Source organism: Nannizzia gypsea, genomic scaffold (assembly GCF_000150975.2).
Source record: "Nannizzia gypsea CBS 118893 supercont1.3 genomic scaffold, whole genome shotgun sequence".
Classification (NCBI taxonomy): Eukaryota; Fungi; Ascomycota; class Eurotiomycetes; order Onygenales; family Arthrodermataceae; genus Nannizzia; species Nannizzia gypsea.
In genome coordinates this window covers 59,379-84,847 of record NW_003345199.1, presented here as the reverse complement: position 1 = coordinate 84,847, position 25,469 = coordinate 59,379, and the positions used below count along the sequence as shown (strand labels likewise).

Genomic DNA, 25,469 nt, shown 5'->3' with positions numbered 1-25,469 from the left:
CTGTGAGGTCATCTAGTATCCTTCCACGGTAGGAAGGAAGAAGTGAGAATGGTGTTCCATACGCCCCTGTTTGACTCAGATTTCTCAGGCCTAAGCGAGTTTTCGATGAACCACCGCATATGCTCATTTTCCATGTACTAGTTAGTTATATGATTCAAACATCAGCTTGCGGGGTCACAAGTTTTCACAGGGGTTTATATACCGTCCCTTCCACGGGCTCCTGGGCAGGGAGACGTGAAGGCATATTTAAAGAGGGATATACTTCTACCCCAGGAGGGTGAGCAACATAGAATAGCAGCGTTTCAAGTGCTCCGGGTTTTTCCCCTTGCGATTGATGATAATAATGTAACTAGTCTGAACAGCAGCCTCCGCGGTGCCAGGTGGGTAGCGGCCCCCAATGGGTATAACGCGTGAAATTATTCGGCAGGCCCGGATAATCGATGCAGGGCCTGTAGACAATCCAGCCGTAGTTAGAAACCGTCTCACTTAGCGCTGGTGTGGGGAGGAGAGTAGATTCAACGGAAAAGCGGCGTATGCACCAAGGCACCTTGAATCGGGCGAAGAGGAAGACTAAGTGGTGGTGGTTGTTGTTGTTGGTTGGAAGGTTTAGCCCGTTCCGCCCAGCGCTTAACTCTCTCGATAGAACAACCTAGTTATTAGGACAGTTAACTTTGACATTGTTGGTTAAGCCCATGCTCGCAACCAGGTAATTGGGGGTCGCTCAGGAGCTGAAATTTACGCGTGGAGAAATGTAAAATTTCCCGCCTAAGCGCCTTTCTCTAGCCTCTATAATCTATGTAGTAGCCAGCTAGGTAGTTAACAGGGCCAACCAATGACCTCATTTTCCTTGGCGCTTGCCATTTTAAGCTCCACCAGATAGAGGCTGACTAAGCTATATATATTTGATAACATGTTACTAGATTAAGGTTTAGGCTCCAGCGCTGCTCAGGCTCAACAACGACAACAACGTTAACAGACAGTTTCCGACCTCAGGAATCATAATTGTGCCTTCTTTGTTTATTTAACGATTACTCTCTACAATGTCTCTCACCAAGGCCAACAGCATCATTTGTGGGGTCGCTGTAGGGCCGGATGACTCCCCTTGGCAAAACGAGTTCCGTGCGAGTAGGCAAGTCAGCATTGAAAATTGGTAAAGAGACGCGTCGTACTGATAGATATAACTAGTCTTCACTCAAGATGAGGATTGGGATAGCCCCCATCTCTCAGGCGTGGGCGTAAGGCCACGTTTCCCGGACATGGTGCCAGTAAGCCCCACCATGCGCTATGATGGCCCAAACCTCAACGGGACATCTCTGAGAAATATCGAGTTGTGCACGTCTCGGTTTGGCACCCGCAGTCTTGCCGTGCCTCCCCCCGATACCCCATCGTGGGCCTAGGGCTTCCCAGTTCACGCTTCCTGCTAGGTGCTGTTGGAAGAGCTGCATTACCCGAATCGTGTCGATATCTCTACTCTTAATCGTCTATGCAGGTCCTTTCCGATTAAGTTGGGGATTTTACACTGGGGCCATGATTTTGGAGGATTGCTTGAATACTCTGCGACTCTCGAGCCTCTCTTCCCTGGCGAGGAGCCTCTTCTTAGCGGAAGAATTGCGCCAGGCATGCAACTTCCCCACGAGCGACTGCACCTTGCTGGCCCTTTGAGTATACCACCGTTAAAGCAGGCACTCAATAGGTGCAATGGCACCAGAAATAATACCAAACTACCTGGCAGTCAAACCTCATGCAAGGATCACGAATGCACCTCTAGCCGCCCAGACATCTTCAGTTCCCTTCCCATTGAAATCTTGCATGAGATCGTCCTTCTTTTGCCATCCTATGATGTTTTGAGTCTGAAACTATCTTCAGCTGTATTTGCTACTCTAGTCCTACCCAATGCCTTCTGGGCCTCACGTTTTGAACAAGGATTCGAGTTTGATCACGTCTTTGAAGCTCGACAATACCGTGAAAAACAGTTCGACTGGAAGTCCCTGTACCTGCAAGTGAAATGGCTTCAAACAGACCCCTACTTGGGGAATAGACAACGCATATGTAATATACTTCTCCGGTTAAAAACAGTACTTTGTGCGTTCTCCGGGGTGCTTCTTGACGGCCGGCCATCAAGGTCATTTTTTGAAGCCGATGCGCCAGCGGATAGCGTGGCGTACAACTATGCAGGTGGCGTGTTACAAATGCATAGTCGTTCCTTTTTACAGGGGTGCCGAGCACTGTGGACTCGTACTGCGCAAATTTCTAGCAATATCACAAGAATCTACATTTCATTTGTTACTTTTAATGATACCAAACATATTTCGGGGCTGCAATTTTGTCAAGAGAGTGGAGAAGATGTCAGACTTGGGTACATTTTCCCTCAGAGTGAGGCTTTGGCTGAACCTAAAGGGAGTTACTTTACGGGAGAATACTACATTTACTTGGCAGTTGACTCTAGGGGTTTCTGAGCAGTATTCTTCTCGAGCTCTGAATCTGGGCCCGGCGAGGGTGGGTTATGGCATGGCCACCCAGAAGGCATTCTAAAAACAAGGCTGCTCATCAGGTTCTCGAGTAACTTCGTCTTGAAAGCCGGGTTTGATGTAAGTAAAATAGAATGCGCCCTACCCTAGTCTCTACCATGCTGATAATAAGAAGGGATTTAAAATGGTGTCTTTGGGTGCTCCCAGCAGTGACTCGCCAGCAATCAATAAGGAACTTTCCAATGACAGCCGTCTAGGCCTTAGGGAAACCTCTCAATGGTATCCAGAGGTCCCTGACTCTTGCCTGTGTTTAAACGAATCGTCGTTCCGGAATCCCACTGGTGAAGCTCACAGATATGCACCTCTGACCACTTTCCTTTTCGGTGGATTAGGGGGCTCACATCTCAAAAGCTCATTCAAATCACTGCCTGGGTATTTGATTACCACCGGCTTTGCGGTATAGATTTTATATATAACACGGAAGTCGACGGCCGCCGTGTCCATACGTTGGGCGAGGCAGGACCGTTTCCAGATAATCTATTGCGATGCGGGGAACCGTTTGACAGCAGAGCAGATCTAAAGATTGACTTCAAAATTGAGAGGGGGGGGAGTGATAAACCAGGTTGATATACACTGTCGAAGGTATTGTGAACTCAGTGGGATCCGAGTAAGTTTCACATCCATCAGCTCAGAGTAGCCAGGTATTCTAACTTCTTCCAACCAGATCCATACAAACTACCGCCGCGAGGCAACTTTTTCGCCAGAGATGCAATTTTGATGATTCTTTCGTACCGTAAAGGGTACAGAATCTTCGCCGATCACAGGATTTTATGCGCGACTTGTAAGTGGGCCTGCTTTGCGAATTGTTACTTAGATCTAATGGTTAGATACAGAATCATCCGGTCATCCTAGGTAACCTGGGTGTAATAACTCAAGAAGTTTGAATGCCGAGTACATCCAGAGGAACATCAGATATTATCTACCGCCTATTAACATGGGATTTTTTGTTAACTTTAACTATAGCCAAATGGTAGTTAATTTAGTTAACTAACTATTGAATCAAAGTGTGTTAAGTTTCGTTAGCAAAGGAAGAGGATGAAGATGCTTAGGATAAACTAAAAAATTACATAATGTTGCCTTTTTGGCATCCAGTTGATAAATAAATAGATACGGCGTACAGTAATTAGCAGCCAATTAACCTTGCAATTAAACTACCTAAGTTAAGTGACGTGGCGGGCTGGAACTTTGCAATGAATTGCTAGCTAGTTACGGAGTACCCAGCTGGTAACTACCGTTAACTAGTTAGTTATAGTCTAATTGGGAATACAAAGCGACATTTGACCAACTACAAACAACTACTCAACTACAAACTACTGGCCACCTACACCACAGTTAGCGCAAGGCAACTCACTCACCCGGCGAATATATCCATCCAGCGGGCAGTCCTTGTATATAAAGGAGATGCCAGTGGACACCAGTAAGCCGCCACAGACGGTGGCCAGCGGAGGCACCTTGATTTTCGACGGCGGCAGACGCGGCCCCCCTGACCTGCGACTCCTGCACTACAACGACGTCTATCATGTCGAGTAAGTCTATACAGTTTGTATATATCTCCTACTGAGAGTACCTATTGAATGCGAAGAATGTACTGACAACTTGTCCAGAGCCTCCTCATCAGAGCCCTGCGGCGGCGCCCCGCGGTTCCAGACCTTGGTGAACCACTATCGATCCGACCCCAGCTTCTCCGGGCAGCCCTTGATACTCACCTTCTTCTCCGGCGATGCTTTCAACCCGAGTCTCGAGAGCACCATCACGAAGGGTCAGCACATGGTTCCGTTTCTTAACCATGTGGGAACAGATGTTGCCTGTGTCGGTGTACGTTCCCTCTAATACCCGCCATAACTAGTTTTGTCCCTCATGGCAACTAGGTGACAATGGCTAAACGGTTAGCGGAGGAGGATAGAACCATGATCTCGACTTTGGAATTGCGCAGTTCAGGCATCTCAGATCTCAGTGCAAATTCCCGTGGCTGCTCGCAAATGTGCTCGACCCGGCCCTGGGCGAAGGGGAACCCATGGCAAATTGCCAGAAGACCTGCATGCTCGTCTCTTCAAACGGAATAAAGGTCGGAGTCATTGGCTTGGGTGAAAGGGAGTGGTATGTTGGTTCCTTTTGCACCTTGCCAGAAGCAACCTACTGATGAGGCACCGATAGGCTCGCTACTATCAACTACCTACCTCCAAATCTTATATACAAGTCTGCGTCAGAAACAGCAAATGAGCTAGTTCCTGCCCTCCGCAAACAAGGTGCAGACATAGTCATTGCCGTCACCCATCAGAGAGAGCCAAATGACAACAAGCTCGCGGAGAAAATTCCCCCTGGCCTGGTGGATATCATTTTAGGCGGCCATGACCATTATTACAGTCACAGCTTCATCAACTCTACGCATGTTTTACGTTCCGGAACCGATTTCAAACAGCTAAGCTATATCGAAGCTTGGAAAAGGCAGTCTGGTTCCGGTTGGGATTTCAACATCACCCGGCGGGACGTTACGCGCAGCCTGCCCAAAGACCCAGAGACTGTTAAGCTTGTAGATAAGCTCACATCAGCCCTTAAGGGGAAATTGCAGAAGCCTATCGGATACACGATCACTCCACTCGACGGCCGGTTCACTACCGTCCGCACCCAAGAATCGAATTTAGGAAACTTTGTATGCGACCTAATGAGATACTACCACAACGCGGACTGCGCAATCATGGCTGCCGGGACCATTCGCGGAGACCAAATATATCCACCTGGGATTCTTAGAGTGAAAGACGTACTCAATTGTTTCCCTTTTGAAGATCCTGTGGTAGTTATCCGCATTACGGGCAAAGCTCTTCGTTTGGCGCTGGAAAACGGCGTCAGCGAGCTTCCTGCCCTTGAAGGACGGTTCCCGCAGGTATCAAACATCAAATTCGCCTTCTCTATGTCTAAATCGCCCGGTTCCCGTATCTTATGGGCAAAAGTGAACGATGAGGATCTCGAAGATGGTAGGTTGTACACTGTCTCAACGAGAGGTTACATGGCTAGAGGGAAGGATGGTTTCGCCTCGCTACTCACCAAGAGCGAGGGAGGCGAGGCAGAGGAGATTGTGTCCGAAGAAGATGGCCTTCTGCTCAGCACTATGCTCCGGCAGTACTTCCTAAGTAACAAGATCCTGGGAAAATGGAATCGCCTCAGTCGCAGCCTGGACCGGCACTGGATGGATGTCCACAAAAAGCTCGAGTCAGAGGAACTGACTCCTCCACCAAGCCGCGCTGCTCCTACGGCCGGAACTCCTTCCGAAACGAGCTTCCGTTATGCATCTCAGCCACGGGTTGCCCAAGCGACCGACCCCATGACAGCGGCTTCATTAGTAAATCGGAAGCCTGGCGCCACTGCTCTGAGCCAAAAAGAGACTGACACACCCCTGGATTCCGAGTCTGATTCCCATTCAGAATCACTTCTCCGTCCCCGTAATTATGTCACATCCCATGCGTTGTCCCCGGACGATGCTGACCACAGAGAACTGGTTGCAAGAAAAGTACTCAGGAAGTGGCGAAGAAAGATAGGAGTTGATCCAAACCGAGTTAAAACTGTCGAACAGGGTGGTAAGGACCATTTGCCGCCATGGACTCGGGCCATAGCCCCAGTGGTGGATGGCAGGATTGTTCGGGTAGACTGATATTCTAGAAGATAACGAGTATATATAGAGCCCGGTAGTCAGTATACCTTTCGGGTTTCAGTCGGAATTTATAGAAATATGAAAGTGCAGGTCACTAAGGTTAAACGTGGGAATGAAAATAACGATTTAGCCAAAGACTACGGAGTATTCAAGGCAAAGTTGCTGGTTCAATGAGCAATATTGACCTGGCTTTTTGTATTAAGACAGTAATAATATACTCCATACCAGCCGTGCTAAAAAGAGACCAGTCGAAATATAGTTACTAGTTAAGGCCTTCTAAGGCCATCGCAAGAGCCCCTGTCTTGTTTTTGTGTCCTCCAATAAAGCCACTAGCATGGACAAAAATAGCTCCCTCAGGTATCTCTTCTCGCTGTTTTTCTTCCATCTCCTTAGCTATAATCTTATCAAGCTCTGAGTCCCGCGCACCACGCCATGTTTCTGGCAGTGCTTTTCTGGATTCGAAACTGCTCTCACTAACTGGAACACACTGAACGCGCCAGTTGGTATCCTCGGCCTTTGACTCTGGGTATATGACATAGAAGACTTCATTATTCACATTTTCTGTAGCTGAATTGCTGGCCTCTTCCTCCAAGCGGTACAAATGTTCTTTCCATGGGATTCCCGAACTCTCTAAAAGTAATATCTTTCCCGAAGGGTGAACTTCCAAGCGAGAGTGATAAGACTGTGAGACCGTGGCGCGAGCCGGCAACCATTTGCTACTGGCGGCATGAAGCTTCCTCGAAAAGGTCTCTCCGATGAAAGTGCTGGCCCTAGCGAAAAGTGTGTCTTCGTCTAGTTTCTCACCTGGCCCACAGAGATTCATATCACCAATTAACGAACCAAGGTTGATTCCGCCGTCTCGGAATCGTTTCTCTAGGCCCGCATTGGATATGGTCTTGGGGCAGTAGACAGATATTCCATTGTCGTGTGCATCAAGTGCTTCAATGAAATCTGCGTAAAGCTTCTCGTAAATAGTGTTGACGTCCTGGTGGTCGGTGGAGAGCCCCATATGCTGGGCTACTATTGCTTTACCAAAGTGCATGTATACTAATCCAGCAGAAGACAGCTTGGTCTGGTGCTGTGGGAATGTTGTATCAAAAGATCGTTGATGGTGGTCATATCGGTTCTGGGAGGGATCGTACACCCCTCCCACGTCAACAACAGTGTGACAGGTGGCTAATTGAGCCGGATCGCGGGTTCGAATGAGGGGGGATGTCGAGTAGGCTGGTAGCAGGCGGAGAAGATAGACAGCAAGCGCTTCATCGGCATGGAAGTGGCCGCTAGAGAGTTGCATGTGTTGGTAATTTGTTCAGACAGATGGTCGCGCCTTAGTTAACTACCTAGAGGGTTATCGAGAACTCACTTGTGGGTGCCGATCAGGGGGGGCGACTTTAGTCTCTTTGCACCGGTTTCTTCTGCCATTTTAACAACTCGACGTATCCAGCTCATAAAAATAAGGGGAGCGGCTGCTTGCTTATTTGAATCTCGCAATGAAGCTATCGGTTGTTCACATCAAGAGAAAAGTTGCGGAGGGCGCGTCACGTGGCGAGTGTTTGCGGGCTGATATCGAGACAGTCATGATGAGTTTAAAATTCGGGCATTTTTATTTGCCAACTGGATATACGTCAAACGTGACCGCAACTAAAACACGTTGCCAGCCCGCATTATTAATAGAGACTTAAAGTTTGTTTGTACTTTAGACAACGTATATACAAGACAGACATCAAGCGCTAACAACGATGAGGAAGCTCAGAAAAACGAGGTCATTAACGACAGCTGCCTCTGCAAGGGGTAATTGTGGAGCTTCTATATTCATGCGAGAGTGCCCATGGGGTCCCAACGGGGTAAAACGATGGGTTTTTGCTTTAATACATTCCGTATCTTCGGCGATACATACTGCTGGTCGACAACCACCTGGAAGAGGAACTCATCCATCCACTTGTCCGTCATGACAAACCAGCCGTGGTCACCTACATCTGGCCCCCATGAGTTCTGAACACGCCAGCGGACAGGTTTGCCGTTTTCAACATGCACTCCGGTTAGGATCATGGCATGCGTCATTGCGGTCTCGCCAGTTCTAAGTCTGTCCGCCTTTGACATACCAAACTCGATGTTAAAGCTCAGAGAATAATCATACAGAGCTGTGTCCATGATTCCTCGCTTGCGGTCAGAAAATTTGTTCACATCACAGCTAAAGAACACAGGGTGTCCGGCGTGAAGCATAGCAACGGCTGCTCGTTTCAAATCCTATTCATCCTTTCATTCAGTATTAGAACGAGGGCGTTGGGATGGAATATCACTTACATCCATGGATACGTTCACGTATGTGATTGATCGCCCTTCCACGATATTCCCAAGTCGCTCAACCGTCAAGAGACGTTCATAGACATTCCGCGGATCATTCACCAAACTGAAAAGTTGGTTCACATCGGTTCCTTGGTTGGCACGCACACCCTCACGGTCCGAAAGCCCAGCTGCAAACTGAATAGGAGTCATGGAGACTTTGTGGAACTTCCCCTTGGCGTCATAATATTCCCAATCGAATTTCCGGTCAGCAGAAGGGGGAGGGCCAAGCATGATTGTAAGAATAGAGTGAATCTCCTTCAGAAACCCGTCCTTAGCATCTGCAATGGATGTATGGCATGATGGCTCTTTACTACGGGCCATACGGCGGAGAATCAAGGCATGCTCCCGTAGTTTGGTCGTCAAAATCTTTCCCAACTCACTGCTGTTTTTTGAGCTGAAGGAGTCAGGGTACAGCGATTGAGGGACCTTTGCCATAGACGAGGTTAATGGCCTGTATTTTAAGATGAAGAGGGGTTAAGGCTCAGGAATCTCACCAGTCCATATTTTTGAACAAGGTTTGCGGCCATATCCCACTGGCCACCGTCTTCCGCAGGGCTATCTAGTAGCCGTTGTACCAGCCTACTATCCAAAGACTGTGAAGCGGTGTCAATAACTTGTTCCATAAGCCAGTTGGCTTTTTCAAGTTTATCCCAGTAGAAGAGGTATGACTGGCTAAGTTCGAACTGGTCTAAGTTGTATTTCTTCATGAGGGCAACCCTGAACACATTCGTGGCAGCAAAGATCCAGCACCTGCCAGAAGACGCCTGACTCGTGATCGGGCTCCCTTCAAACGGGATTTTGATATTGAAGGTTTGGGTATCCAAAATTCCTGCGGAACGACTGTTCAGAATGGACGACACCGGATTAGATGAAAGCGCCGACATAGCAAGGCGGTTCTATAGTGCGGACGAGATCAGAATTGTCTCTGATTATCTACTAGATCTTCCTCGCTACCATATGCAGTATACCTTGGGGTCCGCTAGCAGTTCCCTCTCCCATGTATCTGCCTGTTGGGTCGAGAGTTTGACGTATCTCTCGCGAGTGGAAGAGTAGGGAGGCGGTGCTAAAGCAAACCATTCAGCATAGGACCTGCGTCAGAGCATAATAGGTGAACAAGCGGCTCTGTACTTACGAGCACCGGTCTCGATGTGAACAAACTCATCGTCGCTGAGTTGCATTATGCCTGACATGTCCATCGCTGCCGCGGCCTTCTTGTTGCGCTCTGGAGCTTGTTGCAGTTTCGACTGGTTGGAGCCCATGTTTACTGCAGACTTCTGCCTTGTGCAAATGCCAATAACCCGGACTATTCATGCATATAAATGCATGCCACAGGGGGAAGGGAGTAAAAGAGGAGAAATGGAGACAAAAGCCGATTTATATATGCATCGGACTCCAACATCCGGGGAAGAATGCGGAGAGCCGGGGCGGGGAGATGACTAATCCGGAATAAGCAAAGAGGGACCTTGGAGGTGAAGAAGAAAACGATGATGAGGCTGATGCTGCTGATGAAAGGAGTCGAAAGATAGGTATTTATAAAAGACTGGGGGATGGGCTGGGCTGTCATCCCTTGTTTATTAACTAGTAGGAAAACTGGGGATGCTGTAGCCTCTTCCAAAGACAAGAAAATACTTTATATATCAAAATTGAAAATACCAAAAACTACCAACACTAACCAGGGGGCATAACAGGCGTAAGGGAGAATAAAATACTAAGAAGCACTGGCAACTTATCTTCTATCGAAGAACCAGCTGGTACGTTTTGGGCCGGCACTCGTCGAGGACTCTTGTGCCTGCACGCCGGACAGGGTGGAGTTGGATGGGGCATCTGCACCGCCGCCGCCACGGAGTGGTTTCGCTATCCTCGAGCCTCCAAAGCCGAAGCCGGTCGAGTCTGAGGAAAGGCCTTTGGTAGAGCCAGCTTTGGCAGCTTCCAGGCGCTCCTTGACGGCTGTGAGCTGTGCTTCGAACCTGTGAGTAGAGAAAGAAGAGATGAGTAAGCTTCGTAAGTCAACATATCTATACAGTTATTTGGAACGTACCTATGGTTGGCAGCAGTTAGTTTCTCCTGGCTCTCCTGGAGAAGCGTCTCCAGGCTCTCGATTCGTTCGTTTCTGGCTATCAGCTTCCGCTCAGCTATGGCGACCTCCCGCTTGAGACTGCCGTTCTGTTCAACCAGTTGGCGCTGTACATGGGTCAATTGCTCGAGATTGCGCTCCAGGAATGCCATCTTTTTCTGCTGTGCACGATTGTTGGATGATTGCAGAACCTGTTTGTACTGCTCACGGGTCTCGTCTAGAGATATTTCAAGCTCGACAACCCGCTCACAACGATTCTGCAGGTCGCGCATCAGAGATTTCTTCATGATGTCGAAATCGGCAATCTGCTGCTGTAGGGTCTTGCTGTTGATGGTTGTAGTGGCCCCTGCATTAACAGGTGATCCATTGGTCTGGGGACGGGCGGTAGAGTCGGCGACAGACTGTCTCAGACGGCTAAGCTCCTCGTCTCTGAGGGAAAGCTCACGCCTCAGATGCTCCATCGCCATCTTTTCCAGCTCGCTCCCATCAGAGCATGCTTGGCTGAGCTTTTCTTTGATTTCTGAGATATCATCCTCGCCAAGGTGTTGCTCGAGAAGGTCATCGACCTCTTGCTGAAGGGCAGCTATTTTATCCAGCAGCTTGCCATCAAATGCGCCGTTAAGGCCTTCTTCACGGCTGGTCATGGCAAGCTCAGCTTGCCTGATAACCCCTTGAGCTTCCACCAGGCTTCCTCTTAGTTCAACGAACTCTTCCGGGGAGACCGCCTCGCCTGCTGAGCTGGTGGCATGCAGGCTATCTACACGCTCGATTAACTGTCGTATCTTGCGCTCGTTCTCAGAGAATACATCCACCTTCATGTCAAACCCAGCCATCATCTTAGCCATCCGCTCTGCCTTCTTCTTGTCCTTCTCGTCCAGGGCTGCACTCGTTTCCTTGGCGCGCATGCGCACGTCAAGAAGCTGTTGCTTGAGATCGTCTAGTTCAGCCGTGAGCTCAGAGTTCGCTTCCTTCAGCGTATCCATGGTTATGGATTGTTCCTTGCTCTCGTATGATACCTTCTCCAGCTGCATCCGGAGCTCGTTGACCTCCGCATTCAGCTTCTCATTATCCTTACCAGTCCGGACAGTGTTCTCCTTAAGGATCTTGAGCTCTTCTTTTTTCTCTTGGACATCCTTTTCTGCATTGGCAATGTATGTTTCCTTCTCTGCAAGTTGGTCCTGTAGTTCATTTTCTCGCCTCAAAAATTCCTCTCGCTCATCTCGTTCCAGCACAATACTTGGTGTGCTTGAACGGTCTCCAAACCTCGAGTCTGGCCGACTCGGTGTCTCCGATCGAGATATATCGGACTGCAGTCGGGATGGAGTTCCTGGACGGGGAGCACGGGCATCCGCCTTGAGGCTTCCTACTGTGTCCGTTGATCGCAAGGTGGTCCATTTCTCCTTTGGAGGGTTTTCTCCGGTTCGCCATACTTGTACTTCATTCTCCAGAGCAGAGATATAGGTTTCAAAAGTAGTTACCTGACTCTGGGCCTTCTTGAGAAGGTGCTTGAGCTCCGCTGGGCTCAGTTCCTGGTTGATCTTCGCCTTGTTCTTGATGGCCTTTGCTCGTCCACCGAACCGAAGAGTGCTGAGTGTCTCCGCATCGTTGTAGCTACTTGGAGAGCAGTTGATAATCAGTGTTGTTCGGGAGTTACCCCCCAAACTTTCTTGCAATATCCTAGTGAGCTTTGAATCTCGGTAAGGGATGTGAGTAGATTTGCCATCAGTGAGAGCATTAATAACCATTCCCAGGGCACTCAAACTCTTGTTAATTTTCTTCGCTTCTTCGAGTGTCTGCCCACTAGCACCGGTCTTGCCCACCTTTTCGCTGCCAGCAAGATCAACGAGGAAAAGCTGACCGCTCTTGGCCGACCCGGTCTCGACGTTCTTCTGGGTAATGGTGATCTCGTTGATCGAGTGTGAGCGAGACGATTCCTGGTTCATATTCGTTGCTGCAACTGCCCTCGAAGCGTCGCCCCGTCTCATCACTTCAACACTCTTGCACACTCGACACATATAATTTCAAGCAGCCCGTTGACATAAGACCCCTTGATTTTTCCTCGTGAACAGGTAGGTTGTCGTTTTGTGGTACCAGCAGATCTCTTATCCGTTCCATGTATATCTCCATGTAGCTGACACGCACGGTGTACTCGATGTTGCCAGGGCTGGTCAGGATACTGGTAAATATCTGCTCAACAATACGGGGTATGATTCCTTTGCCATCCGGGTCATCAATGTCGGATCCCATCATGGTGTAGGACTTTCCCGCTCCTGTCTGGCCGTACGCAAACACAGTTCCATTGTAGCCATTCATAATATCATCAACAGTCGACCGGATCGAGAAATCGAACACATTTGATTGTTTCGAGTTCATGTCAAATATGCGGTCGAATGTAAAGGGACTCGAGGCCTCTTTTGACTATTTCATGAATACCAGTTTGGTTAGCCATATGTCTTTATCTCTCCTGTTCTTCTTCCTTTAACCAGCAAGCTTCACCGCCAACAGGGGAACAGGGAAAAATGTACGTTTATCCTACATGTCTCCTCAGATTCGAAATCCACGATCGGTTCGCCTCCATTGGCAATCTCAACTTTGTTCTGTGGCCTAAACCGTGCAACGACTATAGGAATCAAATGGCGCATGAGTTAGCTAGCCTGTGCAAGCAGAGTTCCCTGGGGGCAAGATAATAGCCACACACCCTTGATGGTGTTGAAGCCTCCAGAGGCGCCGGAACTGTTTATCGCCCGAAAACATGCTTGTCAGCCTCTCATTATGGTCTTTATCACAATTTTATTCTGACTGACTCACGCCATGATCGCGAATGTTTCGAGGGAGCGTCCTCGGGCGGCTCTTTAATCAGGAGAGGGACACCGAGCTTGCCAGACAGCGACCCTGTCCGCCAGCGGGGAGCCTTAAGAAGTAACAGCTAAGATATGGCCAGAGCAGACGATCCCGAAATACATCAATTTTAAATAATAGTAATAAAAAGGGGCAGGTGTCGTTTTTATCGTTGTTTTCCTTGCCGGCTGAAGAAACTGGTTCAATATTTATTTTCCAGGTTCGAACGAAGCGGCAGCCCAAGGGGTTGGCAGAGGGAGAGGGACCCACGTGAGTTTATCGCCCTCAACACACGCGAACAAGCGCCAACTCAGACGCCAGACGACGACATGCAAGCAGTGTACTTCTTCTGGGTAACTGTTTTAGAAGGACAGCATCATCGGCCATTATGCTTGGAGATACCGACGTGCAGGTTAATATGTGGTATAAACCCTAGGTTGGTTCCTGGCTTAACCCGTCAGTTACCCCTGGACCTGAGCCAGGTGGCGGAGCCATGGGTTCCTGGCACACACAGCGAAACGGACGGAGAAAAGCAATATTTTATACACTCGCTTCTAACTAGTCAACTAAAACCGCGGTATATCACAGGTAGATGCAAAAAACATGATTCATATCGGGCCCTCCCCTGCCTTTACTCAACCTTCTCTAGTCTCTGGACAACGACGGCCGTAGCGGCACCGCCTCCGTTGCAAATAGCTGCGAGGCCATACTGGCCCGGCTGCAGCTGGTGGAGAAGGGTGGTCAGGATCCGCGAGCCAGAGCTTCCAAGGGCGTGGCCGATGGAGATGGCACCTCCGACAGGGTTGACACAGGCGTTCTCAAGGCCGAGGATCTGTAAAGGTCAAAGAAAGTTAGTCATAAGTGACAACTGAATGGGCGGCAATTAAAAGATATGAATATGGTACGAACCTTCTCATTAGCCTTGATGACGGCAGCAAAGGCCTCGTTGAACTCCCAGACGGAGATTTGGTCCTTTGTAAGACCAGCCCGCTCTAGGGCAATCGGCACGGCCTTTGCGGGGGCAACGGGGAAGTCGACTGGGTCAATAGCAGCATCTGCGTGAGAAACAATACGGGCAAGCACACGATTACCAGATCCGTACTCGCGGGCAAGTGCTTCGTTCGTGATGACGAGAGCAGATGCACCGTCGTTGAAGGTTGAGGCGTTTCCGGCAGTGATAGTTCCAGTTCCATCACGGACAAAGGCAGGCTTCAGGCTGCGGATCTTATCCGCACGTAGGTCCTCGAAACCTTCATCACGGGAGATAACGACTTCTCCCTTCTTTGTCTTGACGGTGACCGGCGTGATCTCATCGTCAAACTTATTCTCCTTCCACGCGGCCTGGGCACGCTCGTAGGACTGGATAGCATAAGCGTCCTGTTCCTCCCTGCTGATATTGTGCTTCTTGGCCGTGTTTTCAGCACAAACACCCATGTGGAATTGGTTGTAGACGTCCCACAGTCCATCTTTTACCAACCCGTCCTCTAGCTTGGTGTCTCCAAAGGGGGCCTGCTGGCTGGCGCGGGGCAGGTAGTAAGGCACGCGGGACATGTTCTCCATTCCACCGGCAACCTGAGCCTCAGCAAGGCCGAGCTGGATGTTCTGTGCTGCCATCACGACCGCCTTCATGCCTGAGGCGCACACCTTATTGATTGTGACCGCTTCAACAGTCGTGGGAAGGCCGGCGAAGATAGACGCCTGGCGGGCAGGAGCTTGGCCGACTGAGCCCTGGAGCACATTACCCATGTAGACATCGGTGATCTTCTCGACGGGAACTTTGGATTTGCTGATAGCTGCCTTGATGGCCTCTGCACCAAGTTTCGGTGCTGGTACCGTGGTGAAGGGGCCATTGAACTGTTCCCTCAATCCGTCAGCAACCAGCAGCCCTAAGAACTGTATATTTGCACAAATGCCCTAGACTCACCTTTGCAGTTGGTGTTCTAGCAGCACCGAGAATATATGCGTCCTGGATTTCCCGTCGAAGAGCGCCGGATGTGCTGAAATGTCTTTGCACCTGCCCAAGTCGCAGCGCCGAGCCGCGGCTGGCAAGCCCGGCGAGTTGTCTGGAAGTACGCATCATTGTCTGTTCCTAGAGAAATGGCGAAAGAGCAAACTGAAGAACCAGCACTGATCCCGGATGTCTTGTAAGTATATATATCTCTTGGGCGAGCAGGGTATGATTCTGTCAAGATGAAATATTTCTGGTTCTGCTTCTCCGCTTGTCGTACTGTAGGTCTTTTTGCCGTGAGGGAGAAACTCGGGAGTTTCTGCTGGTCCGAGCTCCCCCTGCTGCTTTACGGGCCCCAAAAGAAAAACATAAAAAGAAAAGCCGAGGTTACCCGAGATCACGTGTTAAATCATCGGGAATTCGGTACCGAAATCCGAAGATGACTCAGCGTCACGTGGAATAACGGTCTTTCGGGAGAACCGTTTATCCGCAATTAGTCAGCATAATAAGTCAATTTCTTGGCGAGATTTGGAACGTCGAAAAAAAGAAAAGAAGAGAAAAAGGAAGAAGGAGAACAAAAACATCCAGCAAACAGACGAAGGACACCGGACAAAGTCAAGAAGAACAGTAGACAAAGGAAGACAAGAGCTCGTGTGGGTACTACGATAACTAGGAAGACAGTCACTCAAACCACAAGATAGAGATAACCGTCCTTAGGCTTGACTCAGAAGGTGAGCCACCAGCAAGACAGGGTACTGCATCATCGCAATAGCCGCCAGGGTTGTCTAGCCTATCGATCTCTCTATCTCGACATCCGATATCTCCATCCCCGCCATGTCTACCTCAGCTCGCCGTCGCCTCATGAGGGACTTCAAGGTGTGTTATTGCAGCTATTACTATAAACAGCTTGTCTGCTACTGGGGCTTTAGCTGACACTAATGTCTTCGCTTGGTGCAGCGGATGCAAACCGACCCTCCTGCTGGCGTCTCCGCATCTCCCATCGCCGATAATGTCATGACCTGGTAAATTATGTCCAGTCATACGACTGTTGCTGTATGGATGGAAGGGTACTAACGCTAGTGGCCAGGAATGCTGTTATTATCGGGCCAGCCGACACCCCGTTTGAGGATGGGACGTTCCGGCTGGTGATGCATTTTGAGGAGCAGTATCCGAACAAACCCCCAGGTGTCAAGTTCGTCAGCCAGATGTTCCATCCAAACGTTTACGGCACGGGAGAGCTGTGTCTGGACATCCTGCAGAATCGCTGGAGCCCAACTTACGATGTTGCGGCCATCTTAACTAGCATTCAGAGGTAAGGGTTTCGACAGAACCCCTCCCCATCCCCGGCCTTAGGAACTTACTTACCTGTGCGGCTTGCCCACATAGCTTACTGAACGACCCCAACACCTCGTCTCCTGCCAACGTCGAAGCCTCCAATCTGTACAAAGACAACCGCCGAGAGTACACCAAGCGTGTTCGTGAGACCGTTGAGAAGAGCTGGGATGACTAAACCCTTATCATTCCCGCTAGGCCTTCGAACGAGGCTCTTGATTAATTTATGCTGCCATACGACCAATCATTCCTATAATTTCAGGATTCACCACTTCTCAAACCCACCACTATCTCTTTCTCCTTCAATATTTTTGTTCGCCCATGCACAGCGTTGGGGTTATGGCGTTGATTGCTTTCTATGTTACATACCCAATGACCTTGCAGACCTCAATATATACCCTTTTTAACAATTATATCTTTTTACGCAAACCACACCGCACCTCCCGCGAAGTGGCCCATCCTTTAGGCATAGCATTGGTAGCTTTCATCTGATAATGCTGAGAAAAAAGGAAATTGTAACACTTGCAGATGAGATACGTAACTACCAACCGGTTTAGTGTACATGAATATCAAACATACTGAATGCGGCATAGAAGAAAAAGTGAGGGCAAGGGGATATTTGTCCAAAGTTTCGCAGAACAGCTCTGTTATTTACTTCCACCACACCAACATTTGCCATCGCCTTCTCTCTCGACTTGAATTAGAACATCCATTCCTTTCTCACTTAAGTAGTTAGCCACACGAGAATGGACATCTGACAGGTCTGAATTTTTGGAAGCAATGATGTGTATGACGCCGAGGACACGCCTGCTATTGCCGTGGCCGTGGCCCAGGTGGCTATGAGAGTGGTCATGGCTGTGACCATGGCCGTGTCCGTGTCCGTGTCCGTGTCCATTTCCGTGTCCGTGGCTATGACTGTGACCATGGGTATGGCAGTGTTGATCAGAGTGGGAATGAGAGTTGTAGCTGTGGTTCGAAGAGCCATGGCTTCCCCCGCGGGTATGCTGATGACCGTGATCAGCATGATCATGAGTATGACTATGACTATGTCCATGATGTTTGTGATTATGGTCATGAACAGTATCGTCGAGCCAGAACTTTGGTACAGTATATCCAACCACCCCTCGCATGACACTAACTCCGGCGAGGGTATCTCGAAGGCTGTATTCGACGTCCGCCGGCAATGCGAGAAGCAAAGTCTTTGACGTACTGATAACAAGCGGTATAGCCGAGACAAAAATTAGAATAGCGATCAGGCATGATGCAATCGGGTCGAATCCAGACCAGCCAAAAAAGTGTACCAGTACGGTTGACGAGACTACCGCTACCGACCCAAGGGCATCAGCAAGTATATGTAAGAATATACCGTGCATGTTTTCGTTCCCATGCCCGTGGTCATGGTCGTGCGCAGCATGGCCATGGCCATGATGTGCATGGTCAAATGCAAATATCCCGACCATATTAACAACCAGGCCAAGGGAGCTTACGACAAAGAGGTCACCAATTCTGTGCACTTCGCTGCCTGACATCAACCTTTCCACAGCCTCATATATGATTTCAACGCTTATAATCCTGCAGGATTGTCAACAACTTTGTTCATGACGCGCTCTTCTAAACAATAACACTTACATTAAGAACACACCGTTTCCAAAACCTGCAAGCGTGTCAATTTTGCCGTAGCCATATGGAAAACGAGAGCTTGGAGGCCATTTGCTCATAACAGCGGCAGCTAGGCCAACTGCGAGAGCAAAACAGTCAAACAGCATATGAATACTGTCGCTTAGGAGTCCTAGAGAACCAGTCATGACACCATATGTCAACTGGACCACCATAAACATTAGGTTAAGACTATATATACTAATGTCAGCAAGATAACATCTCCAATCTATCGAAAACGAGGACGAACGACTCACTTCATGAAATAAAATATACGCCGCGAATCCCTCTCCTTCAGGATCGCGTGTATAAAAGGCCACTGTTCACACACTCCTAAAAGCCACAGAGTCATTTTCGAGGGTTTCTTTTCTACTTTTTCGTGCGAGTGGTTGTGGTGGTTATGTGTCATTTTGCTGTCAGCGAAGAATGCGAGGCAAGCGAGCCCAAACCGAGCAGCTTGTAGAGGTATGATATCCGGTCGAGATGTTACCAACGTCGCCAGGATTGCAATTATGGCACCTGAGGCAATCCTGGGCAGATTTGAGTTACCAATGGCGTCGACGCCATAGATCAATAAGGATGTTGCAGTGCATAAACCAACAACGAAAACAGGGAGAAACGATAAGGACGTAACAGAGAAACCACCGGAGAACAAGACAACAAACACGATTAAGGCCGCGAGAACTGTGCCAATAACGAGGTTCACGGTAGCCGTATCATCAATATTATCCTTCCCTGAAGCGAACTTTTCATCCACAGCAGCTTCAGCAGGTGTCGAGGGAGAACTAGGCGACGGAAGCAGTATAGCAACGGTAATGGCGATGTACCCTTTACATGTCGCCAAAGGGACAGCAGGGGATATATATGCAACATCCAAAACAGCCATTGCGATGATAAATAACGCTGACACCTTCCTGTGCTTAAGGATCTGCGTTACTCTAGTCAACATGTTCCCTCTAGAGTCAACCCTTGAATCTATGGAGAGATGCAACAATAACACAGCGATCACGACATCAAACCCAATCATAAACGAAGCATAAAGAGGCAGGCTCATCCATATCGCAGTTCTCATCCCGTCGTAAAGACTCGAGCGGTTTGGCTGGAGAGCTGCAGTGATTCCGGCATTGCCCTTCATACGCCCCTGACGTATCTTCTCGTATAAACCGTGTAGCAGTAGAGCAACGGATACGTATGCGCAAGACACTAGTAATGGGGTGCTCGTTAATTGGGGTGAATGCGACATATTTTTACTCTGAGTTTCAGCTTTGGCATTGCTCAAAGGGGCTGTCGCAGTGGTTGTGAGGAGATATGACGCTACGAATGGCATAGCAATGAGAGCACCAGAGATTATCTGTTGTCTAAGCCCATCGGACCTGTGAATATAACCAGTTAGACGGGCTTCAACTGACAAAACAAGGGAGGATAACATGATGTTGGGGTGTGAATTAGGCAGACTAACCGAACGAGATGTGGTACATGATGCTTCAGAGGCGTCTGCACGTTTGCGTCACTGCCAATTCCGCCTCCAAAAGAAAGTGTGTCCTGGGAGGTAGAATTCCCATAGCCATGATATTCGCCCAAGCTGGCGCCTCCGTTCGAACCATTTTTCAAGCCGAGGCTCTGTTTATCAAGGTATTGAGTGAAAGGATCCTTCTTAACGGAGTTAGAAGAGTAAAGCGGCTCCTGGGCATCGTGTAGTGGTATTCCGGCTCCTGTGTACGGCGAGGCCTCCGGCAAAACATGGTTGGCTGAATGGCCGTGGTTCCTTTTATGCTTTCGTCCACGATGGGACTTCCCGTCACGGGCACCATTCATGGCCTGTGGAATCAGTGCGTCCGACATCCCCCATTATCCCATGAGCTTATTCAGTCAAGGTATCTAGGTCATCGCCGCATCCAGCGCAATGGGGTAGTTCAATGGATAGTCGAGAGAGAAGGAAGACTGGCGTGTCTTGTTCGCAGGTCCTGGTATGAGAACAGGTGAGTTGGCCGGAGCGTATCTCCGTTCTCAACAGAGACAAAATACCAGGGTAGTGCTCGGTTAAATAGGCTGGTTCAGTGACTTCCTCTTCGCCGTCACACTCTTCGCCGTCGTCGTCTAGCAAGGCGAAGTGGCCACTATCAACTTCCTCCGGTCAGGGGTCTTTTGGGGTCGCAGAGTTAGGGTTTATCAATTGATTACGTCAGCATGAGAAGCTTATCTGTCCGCTCAAAGCCTTACTAAAAACGGTTAGCGTCCGCTTCTCGGATTATTGTTAGTGCGCCACGGCTTACTTAATACACCAGCCAGGTACGTAGGCGTGAATCAACCCGCGACAACACAATAAATCGATAACAATAAGCCGACTTATTTAAAAAGATACCTAGATGGAGAAGATTCTAGATAGAAGACTATGGTTCTAATACTGGTATTCTCTATTATTGCCATTGGTGTTTCTTCATTGGCCCTCTTCCGGCTAGTGCCTACACGGCTCGCAAGAAAATCCCTTGAGCCTCACCATGTTGTGTCAGTTCAGATCGTGGTTCTAGGGGATATCGGGCATAGCCCACGGATGCAGTGCCATGCGCTCAGCATCGCACGGCATGGTGGTCGTGTCTCTCTTATAGGATACCACAGTATGCTTGATCTGGCTGCCCTATTCGAGTTGCTATTCGCCAACACTGAACTGTGTTACAGATTCTACCCCAAATCAAGAGCTGTTGGATCATCCTCTTATATCAATTGTGGCACTGCCATCCCCGCCAGCACTTTTACAGACCAAGAAAAAAGCCTTGTTTCCTATTGCTGCAATATTTAAAGTCTTGCAGCAAACATGGCACCTCTGGGTTGCGTTAGGGTACCGTGCAGAGCCTGCTCATTGGATACTAGTACAGGTAAGCCGCTCTACAGTAATAGACATTCTATCCGTCTGACAAAGGCCCATATATATCTTTTTGTTATCATTACTGTATGAATTATAGTCTTGACTCTTGGAACGAACTTGCTAAGTATTTATTCATTGATATTGTCAAAATGGCTGTAGAATCCGCCAGCAACGCCAACTCTCGTCTTCGCGATACTTGCCTGCTACCTCCGGAATAGTTGTCTTATCATTGATTGGCATAATTTCGGGTATTCCATCCTGGCATTGAAACTTGGATCTGCCCATCCTATGGTCAGACTTATGGCGTGGTACGAGCACGTTTTCTCTCGTTATGCTACCGCCCATTTTTGCGTCAGCAATGCCATGGCGCGGATTTTGCGGGAGCAATGGAAGATTAAAAACCCCCTTATGGTGCTTTACGATCGGCCTTCCTCGGTCTTCAGCCCGATCCTCGATCAGAGGCAGCGTCTTGCAGTTTTGTCTTCGATCCCTGAGACTAGCCAAGATGCCATGGAGATTATCCAGGGTCGGTGTCGCCTCCTCATCAGCTCAACGTCTTGGACGCCAGACGAAGATTTCTCCCTTCTACTCGATGCTCTTTGCCAATACTCTGCGTCGGCTGAGTTTGCCGTTCCCGCTTTGGCCTCCCTTCTTGTTATCATCACCGGGAAAGGGCCTTTAAAGGATATGTATCTCTCCCAGATTGACAAGTTAAAGGCAGATGGAAAACTCTTCAGTGTATCCATAAAAACAGCTTGGCTCGCTTTTGAAGATTATGCACGGCTGCTTGCATGTGGCACGTTGGGAGTTTGCCTACATACAAGTAGCAGTGGTGTTGACCTACCAATGAAGGTTGTTGACATGTTTGGCGCCGGCCTCCCGGTTGTTGGCTGGGACCAGTACGAAGCCTGGTCCGAACTTGTTACTGAGGGAGCATCTGGGCTGGGATTTGATAGCGCTGATAGCCTCTCAAGGCTTCTCAAAAATCTACTCGGCCATGATGAAAGTGCTCTAAAAACCCTGCGAGAGGGTGCGATCAGAGAGAGTAAGAACCGCTGGGATCAGACATGGGATCCCGTCGCCGGGGCATTCCTTGGCCTGATCTCCTAGCCTTGCCCCTAGTTACATTCTGGGTTAAGAGACCTGGGGTATTTACGGTGCATGGAGAGACTTGGCCAGGTTATCAATACAACAGTTCTATATGTACTAACATGTACTAACAACTCCATCCCGTAATTAATCTGGGTTCACTACACCCGCTTAGATACTATCCCCAACACTTATACTTTTAACTCATATCAGGATCTCTATACTGTTAGCCAAAGGCAGTTCCTAAGGCTGTCATGTTTATGATCCTTATTATAATTATTATAATTACACTTGTAGATATGTTTACCTACCTAGTCAGTTAACCATTTCAATTTATAAATAGTCGGTTAATGAGTCTTGGTTAACTAGTCATTGTTCCTCCCAAGCTCATTAAACTAGCGTAAATTACTAGGTAACTACCTAAGTTAGTTAGATAACTTGGTTATTTAACTAGCAAGTTAACCATAACAACACCCGGAAATAATACTTATAAGTCCAATCCCCCAACCCTACCATGCTAGAACCTCTTGAACTTCGGTCGTATCCATCCTGTTACAACTGTTTGTCGTGGTCAGCGGATGGCGAAATTGCTGTTGCTGGAGGAGAGATTGTATACGTTCTGGTTTGTGTCGCATACTCATGACAACAAATCGCTTTAATGCTAACTGGCATAATAAACAGTCACCAAAGCCGGGTAGAGAGGAGAAACCGCAGATTCAATCTGCTCAAAGGCCAACTGGCGCGCAATGGGACATATACAAGCTTAAAACGAATGCTTTTACGCTGGATGAGTTGTCTCTCCTACTCCCAGAGCCCGGTGCCACTTTTTCTGTCGGCGAGGAGCAATCTACAAGCCATGCTGTCGCTGTAGCCTGGTCTGCCCCACGGCTAGCAGTGTATGGAAGATGCATGCTAGCAGTATTAACAAGCAACCTGGCTCTATCTCTATGGCAGGCGGCGGACGGTGCTTCCAAATGGAACAGGGCGCTTGTTGTTAATCACGCACTCCGGAAGTATTTCAAGGCTATCATTGGTGACAACAACCCTCTTTTACGCAGAAAACAAAGGATTCGAGCATTCACCTGGACTTTCTTTACCCAAGATGAGTTCAACGATCCGGATTGTTACCGAAATAGCGGCATAAATTTCCTCGTTGTCAGCAATGATACCAATGATATAGTAATCCTCAGGGTTACTGCGCCCTCATATAGACAGAATGTGAGTGCGACTGTACTTACTCATTACTCTGCCCCCTCTGCAGGCGCGCGCTTTTCTCGGCCCATAGAACAAGGCTCTCTATTTGCAGAATATACGGAAAAAAGGGCTACAATAACACAAGTTTCCTCCAGCTCTTGGTTGAGAAAGCCGGTGCGAGCAGGCCATCAAACCGTAGATTCGCAGATCTGGGCTGCTCTAATCGCCTGTACGTTTGGGTCAGACTTGATTATGTTGCGACTGGAGCTGGAGGCTACTAGCATGAAGAATGAGATTATGATAAATCGAATTGAGCTTCTTAGCCAGGAATGGACTCTTCAGCATACATCGACTGATTTCAATATAAAGGGTCCATTGCATTGGATAGAAATAGCAGTAAGCCCCTTGGTACTTGTTCCTTAGGTCGTTGTATTACTATATCTCTAACTCACGTTGGTCTAGGAAATCGATCACAAGCTTGGGCTAGCTGTTGGCATAATAAGTGGATTTATTATCTTAACAATTCCTAGGAATATCTGGACGCAATGCATTATTGGAGCAGGTGTTCATGAAGAAAAATTCGGCCTTTCATTTGCTAATTGGCACCCAATCTCAGGTACGAGAACGTGGTACTATCCATTCTTCCTACAAAGTTTCATTTTAACCAGACATAGGCTTTGCTTCTCGAGCTGAAGATGCGAGCAACGGCAGCGGTCTCTATACATTGACATTATCATCCTTGCATCACCTTGAGTTCCCCAGTATGGAAAGCAAGGCACAACTATTAACCGATGACGACGAGTTTTCACAAAGCCAATACTTGACAAAGGGTATTGAAGTTTGTAGGGATCGCTTCGATTTGGATTATGACCTGGATGGCATGTCTACGGCAAAGACCTGGGGCCTATGTAGCCATCGCGGATGGCTTGCCACCTGTGCAACCTTTCACCCTACAGATATGGTACAGCACACTACTTTTTCTCAGGAACGGGTAACAGTATTTTTTGCGCCTCCCAGCCTAGAAAAATCTGATCATACCGAGCACGGAATGCCATGGTACATGCCAGCTATTACATCTGACAGAATACACCGCTCCGCAGGCAAGATTATAGCATTCACTTTGATGAATGATCAACTGAAACACAACGATGACCTATGGTTACGAAAGCTACTCTATGCGGCTGCTTGCGCGGCGATTTTCCATTCGGTCTCTGAAATAGTCACTCATGCCCAGGGAGTAATGCAAGCTTTGGCCCATGAGTCCAACACAGACCTAGGGATGGAAATAACTTTCTTGCAGGGACTCTCTGGGGTACCACACGGGCGGAGTGCTATGACAATACCACCAAAAACAAGACAGCAACTCGAAGGCACTGGGGTAAGTATATTCGAGCAGTGCAATATCTGCGGTGATGGGATTGAATGGTTTTCACCAGTAGAATCACAATGCGCGGAAGGTCACCTATTTGGTATGTGAAACGTCCTTATTACTTTCTACATTGCAATGGTTTTAGTTAAGTCCAATGTTAACGACATTCGTGATTTAGCTCGATGTGCGTTGACATTCTTGTCCATCCAGGACCCGTCCGTTTCAAAGAGATGTTGTAAATGCGGGAGGGAGTGTCTGGATAATACCAGCGAAGCTTTGGGTATAGAAGGAACCAGGGGCCTACTGGCAAAAATTCTTGAGAGGTTTGATGAATGCCCGTATTGTGGAGGCAAGTTCAAGGCATAAATACTTCTCTTCATAGCTCTGTAAGAGTACGGGAAGTTATGAACAGATAGAGCTGGTATAGTGATTAAAAATAACACCCGAGATTCAAAGTTATTTATGTTATATTAATCAAAACAAGGCACTTTTATGTCCAGGGTGGTGCTAAAATCTATACTGGGATACGCCCAGCGGAATACAGGTCTTCCAGGCATGCAATAATGAAGACACCAAACAACGCCAA

The 25,469-nt window shown here is 48.4% G+C and overlaps 10 protein-coding genes across 10 annotated transcripts; 5 read left to right on the top strand and 5 right to left on the bottom strand.

Annotated features, from left to right (window-relative positions):
• Positions 1-1,040: 1,040 nt before the first annotated feature.
• On the top strand, positions 1,041-2,931 carry MGYG_03464 (hypothetical protein; the record flags this gene model as incomplete). The annotated part of the gene is made up of 5 exons (XM_003173244.1): positions 1,041-1,125; positions 1,186-1,364; positions 1,425-2,373; positions 2,461-2,588; positions 2,644-2,931. The coding sequence occupies 5 exons, from the start codon at positions 1,041-1,043 to the stop codon at positions 2,929-2,931; spliced, it is 1,629 nt and encodes a 542-aa protein (XP_003173292.1).
• A 998-nt stretch (positions 2,932-3,929) lies between these two features.
• MGYG_03463 (5'-nucleotidase) lies at positions 3,930-6,174 on the top strand (the record flags this gene model as incomplete). The annotated part of the gene is made up of 4 exons (XM_003173243.1): positions 3,930-4,054; positions 4,133-4,343; positions 4,432-4,625; positions 4,683-6,174. 4 exons carry the CDS (start codon positions 3,930-3,932, stop codon positions 6,172-6,174), a joined length of 2,022 nt encoding a protein of 673 aa, XP_003173291.1.
• A 262-nt stretch (positions 6,175-6,436) lies between these two features.
• On the bottom strand, positions 6,437-7,596 carry MGYG_03462 (hypothetical protein; the record flags this gene model as incomplete). Its single annotated transcript, XM_003173242.1, has 2 exons — positions 6,437-7,454; positions 7,538-7,596. The coding sequence occupies 2 exons, from the start codon at positions 7,594-7,596 to the stop codon at positions 6,437-6,439; spliced, it is 1,077 nt and encodes a 358-aa protein (XP_003173290.1).
• Positions 7,597-7,986: 390 nt separating this feature from the next.
• Positions 7,987-9,779, bottom strand: MGYG_03461 (hypothetical protein; the record flags this gene model as incomplete). The annotated part of the gene is made up of 5 exons (XM_003173241.1): positions 7,987-8,421; positions 8,479-8,946; positions 9,015-9,416; positions 9,489-9,583; positions 9,653-9,779. The coding sequence occupies 5 exons, from the start codon at positions 9,777-9,779 to the stop codon at positions 7,987-7,989; spliced, it is 1,527 nt and encodes a 508-aa protein (XP_003173289.1).
• A 467-nt stretch (positions 9,780-10,246) lies between these two features.
• On the bottom strand, positions 10,247-13,407 carry MGYG_03460 (kinesin heavy chain; the record flags this gene model as incomplete). Its single annotated transcript, XM_003173240.1, has 6 exons — positions 10,247-10,487; positions 10,559-12,599; positions 12,640-13,012; positions 13,120-13,214; positions 13,293-13,327; positions 13,403-13,407. 6 exons carry the CDS (start codon positions 13,405-13,407, stop codon positions 10,247-10,249), a joined length of 2,790 nt encoding a protein of 929 aa, XP_003173288.1.
• Positions 13,408-14,063: 656 nt separating this feature from the next.
• On the bottom strand, positions 14,064-15,512 carry MGYG_03459 (acetyl-CoA acetyltransferase; the record flags this gene model as incomplete). The annotated part of the gene is made up of 3 exons (XM_003173239.1): positions 14,064-14,264; positions 14,342-15,286; positions 15,357-15,512. The coding sequence occupies 3 exons, from the start codon at positions 15,510-15,512 to the stop codon at positions 14,064-14,066; spliced, it is 1,302 nt and encodes a 433-aa protein (XP_003173287.1).
• Positions 15,513-16,214: 702 nt separating this feature from the next.
• On the top strand, positions 16,215-16,890 carry MGYG_03458 (ubiquitin-conjugating enzyme family protein; the record flags this gene model as incomplete). The annotated part of the gene is made up of 4 exons (XM_003173238.1): positions 16,215-16,256; positions 16,338-16,402; positions 16,468-16,692; positions 16,767-16,890. The coding sequence occupies 4 exons, from the start codon at positions 16,215-16,217 to the stop codon at positions 16,888-16,890; spliced, it is 456 nt and encodes a 151-aa protein (XP_003173286.1).
• A 469-nt stretch (positions 16,891-17,359) lies between these two features.
• On the bottom strand, positions 17,360-20,210 carry MGYG_03457 (zinc transporter zitB; the record flags this gene model as incomplete). The annotated part of the gene is made up of 4 exons (XM_003173237.1): positions 17,360-18,284; positions 18,342-18,560; positions 18,626-19,741; positions 19,828-20,210. The coding sequence occupies 4 exons, from the start codon at positions 20,208-20,210 to the stop codon at positions 17,360-17,362; spliced, it is 2,643 nt and encodes an 880-aa protein (XP_003173285.1).
• Positions 20,211-20,760: 550 nt separating this feature from the next.
• Positions 20,761-22,341, top strand: MGYG_03456 (chitobiosyldiphosphodolichol beta-mannosyltransferase; the record flags this gene model as incomplete). Its single annotated transcript, XM_003173236.1, has 3 exons — positions 20,761-20,983; positions 21,045-21,241; positions 21,391-22,341. The coding sequence occupies 3 exons, from the start codon at positions 20,761-20,763 to the stop codon at positions 22,339-22,341; spliced, it is 1,371 nt and encodes a 456-aa protein (XP_003173284.1).
• Positions 22,342-22,834: 493 nt separating this feature from the next.
• MGYG_03455 (hypothetical protein) lies at positions 22,835-25,249 on the top strand (the record flags this gene model as incomplete). The annotated part of the gene is made up of 5 exons (XM_003173235.1): positions 22,835-22,942; positions 23,002-23,910; positions 23,977-24,130; positions 24,189-24,983; positions 25,062-25,249. The coding sequence occupies 5 exons, from the start codon at positions 22,835-22,837 to the stop codon at positions 25,247-25,249; spliced, it is 2,154 nt and encodes a 717-aa protein (XP_003173283.1).
• Positions 25,250-25,469: the final 220 nt, after the last annotated feature.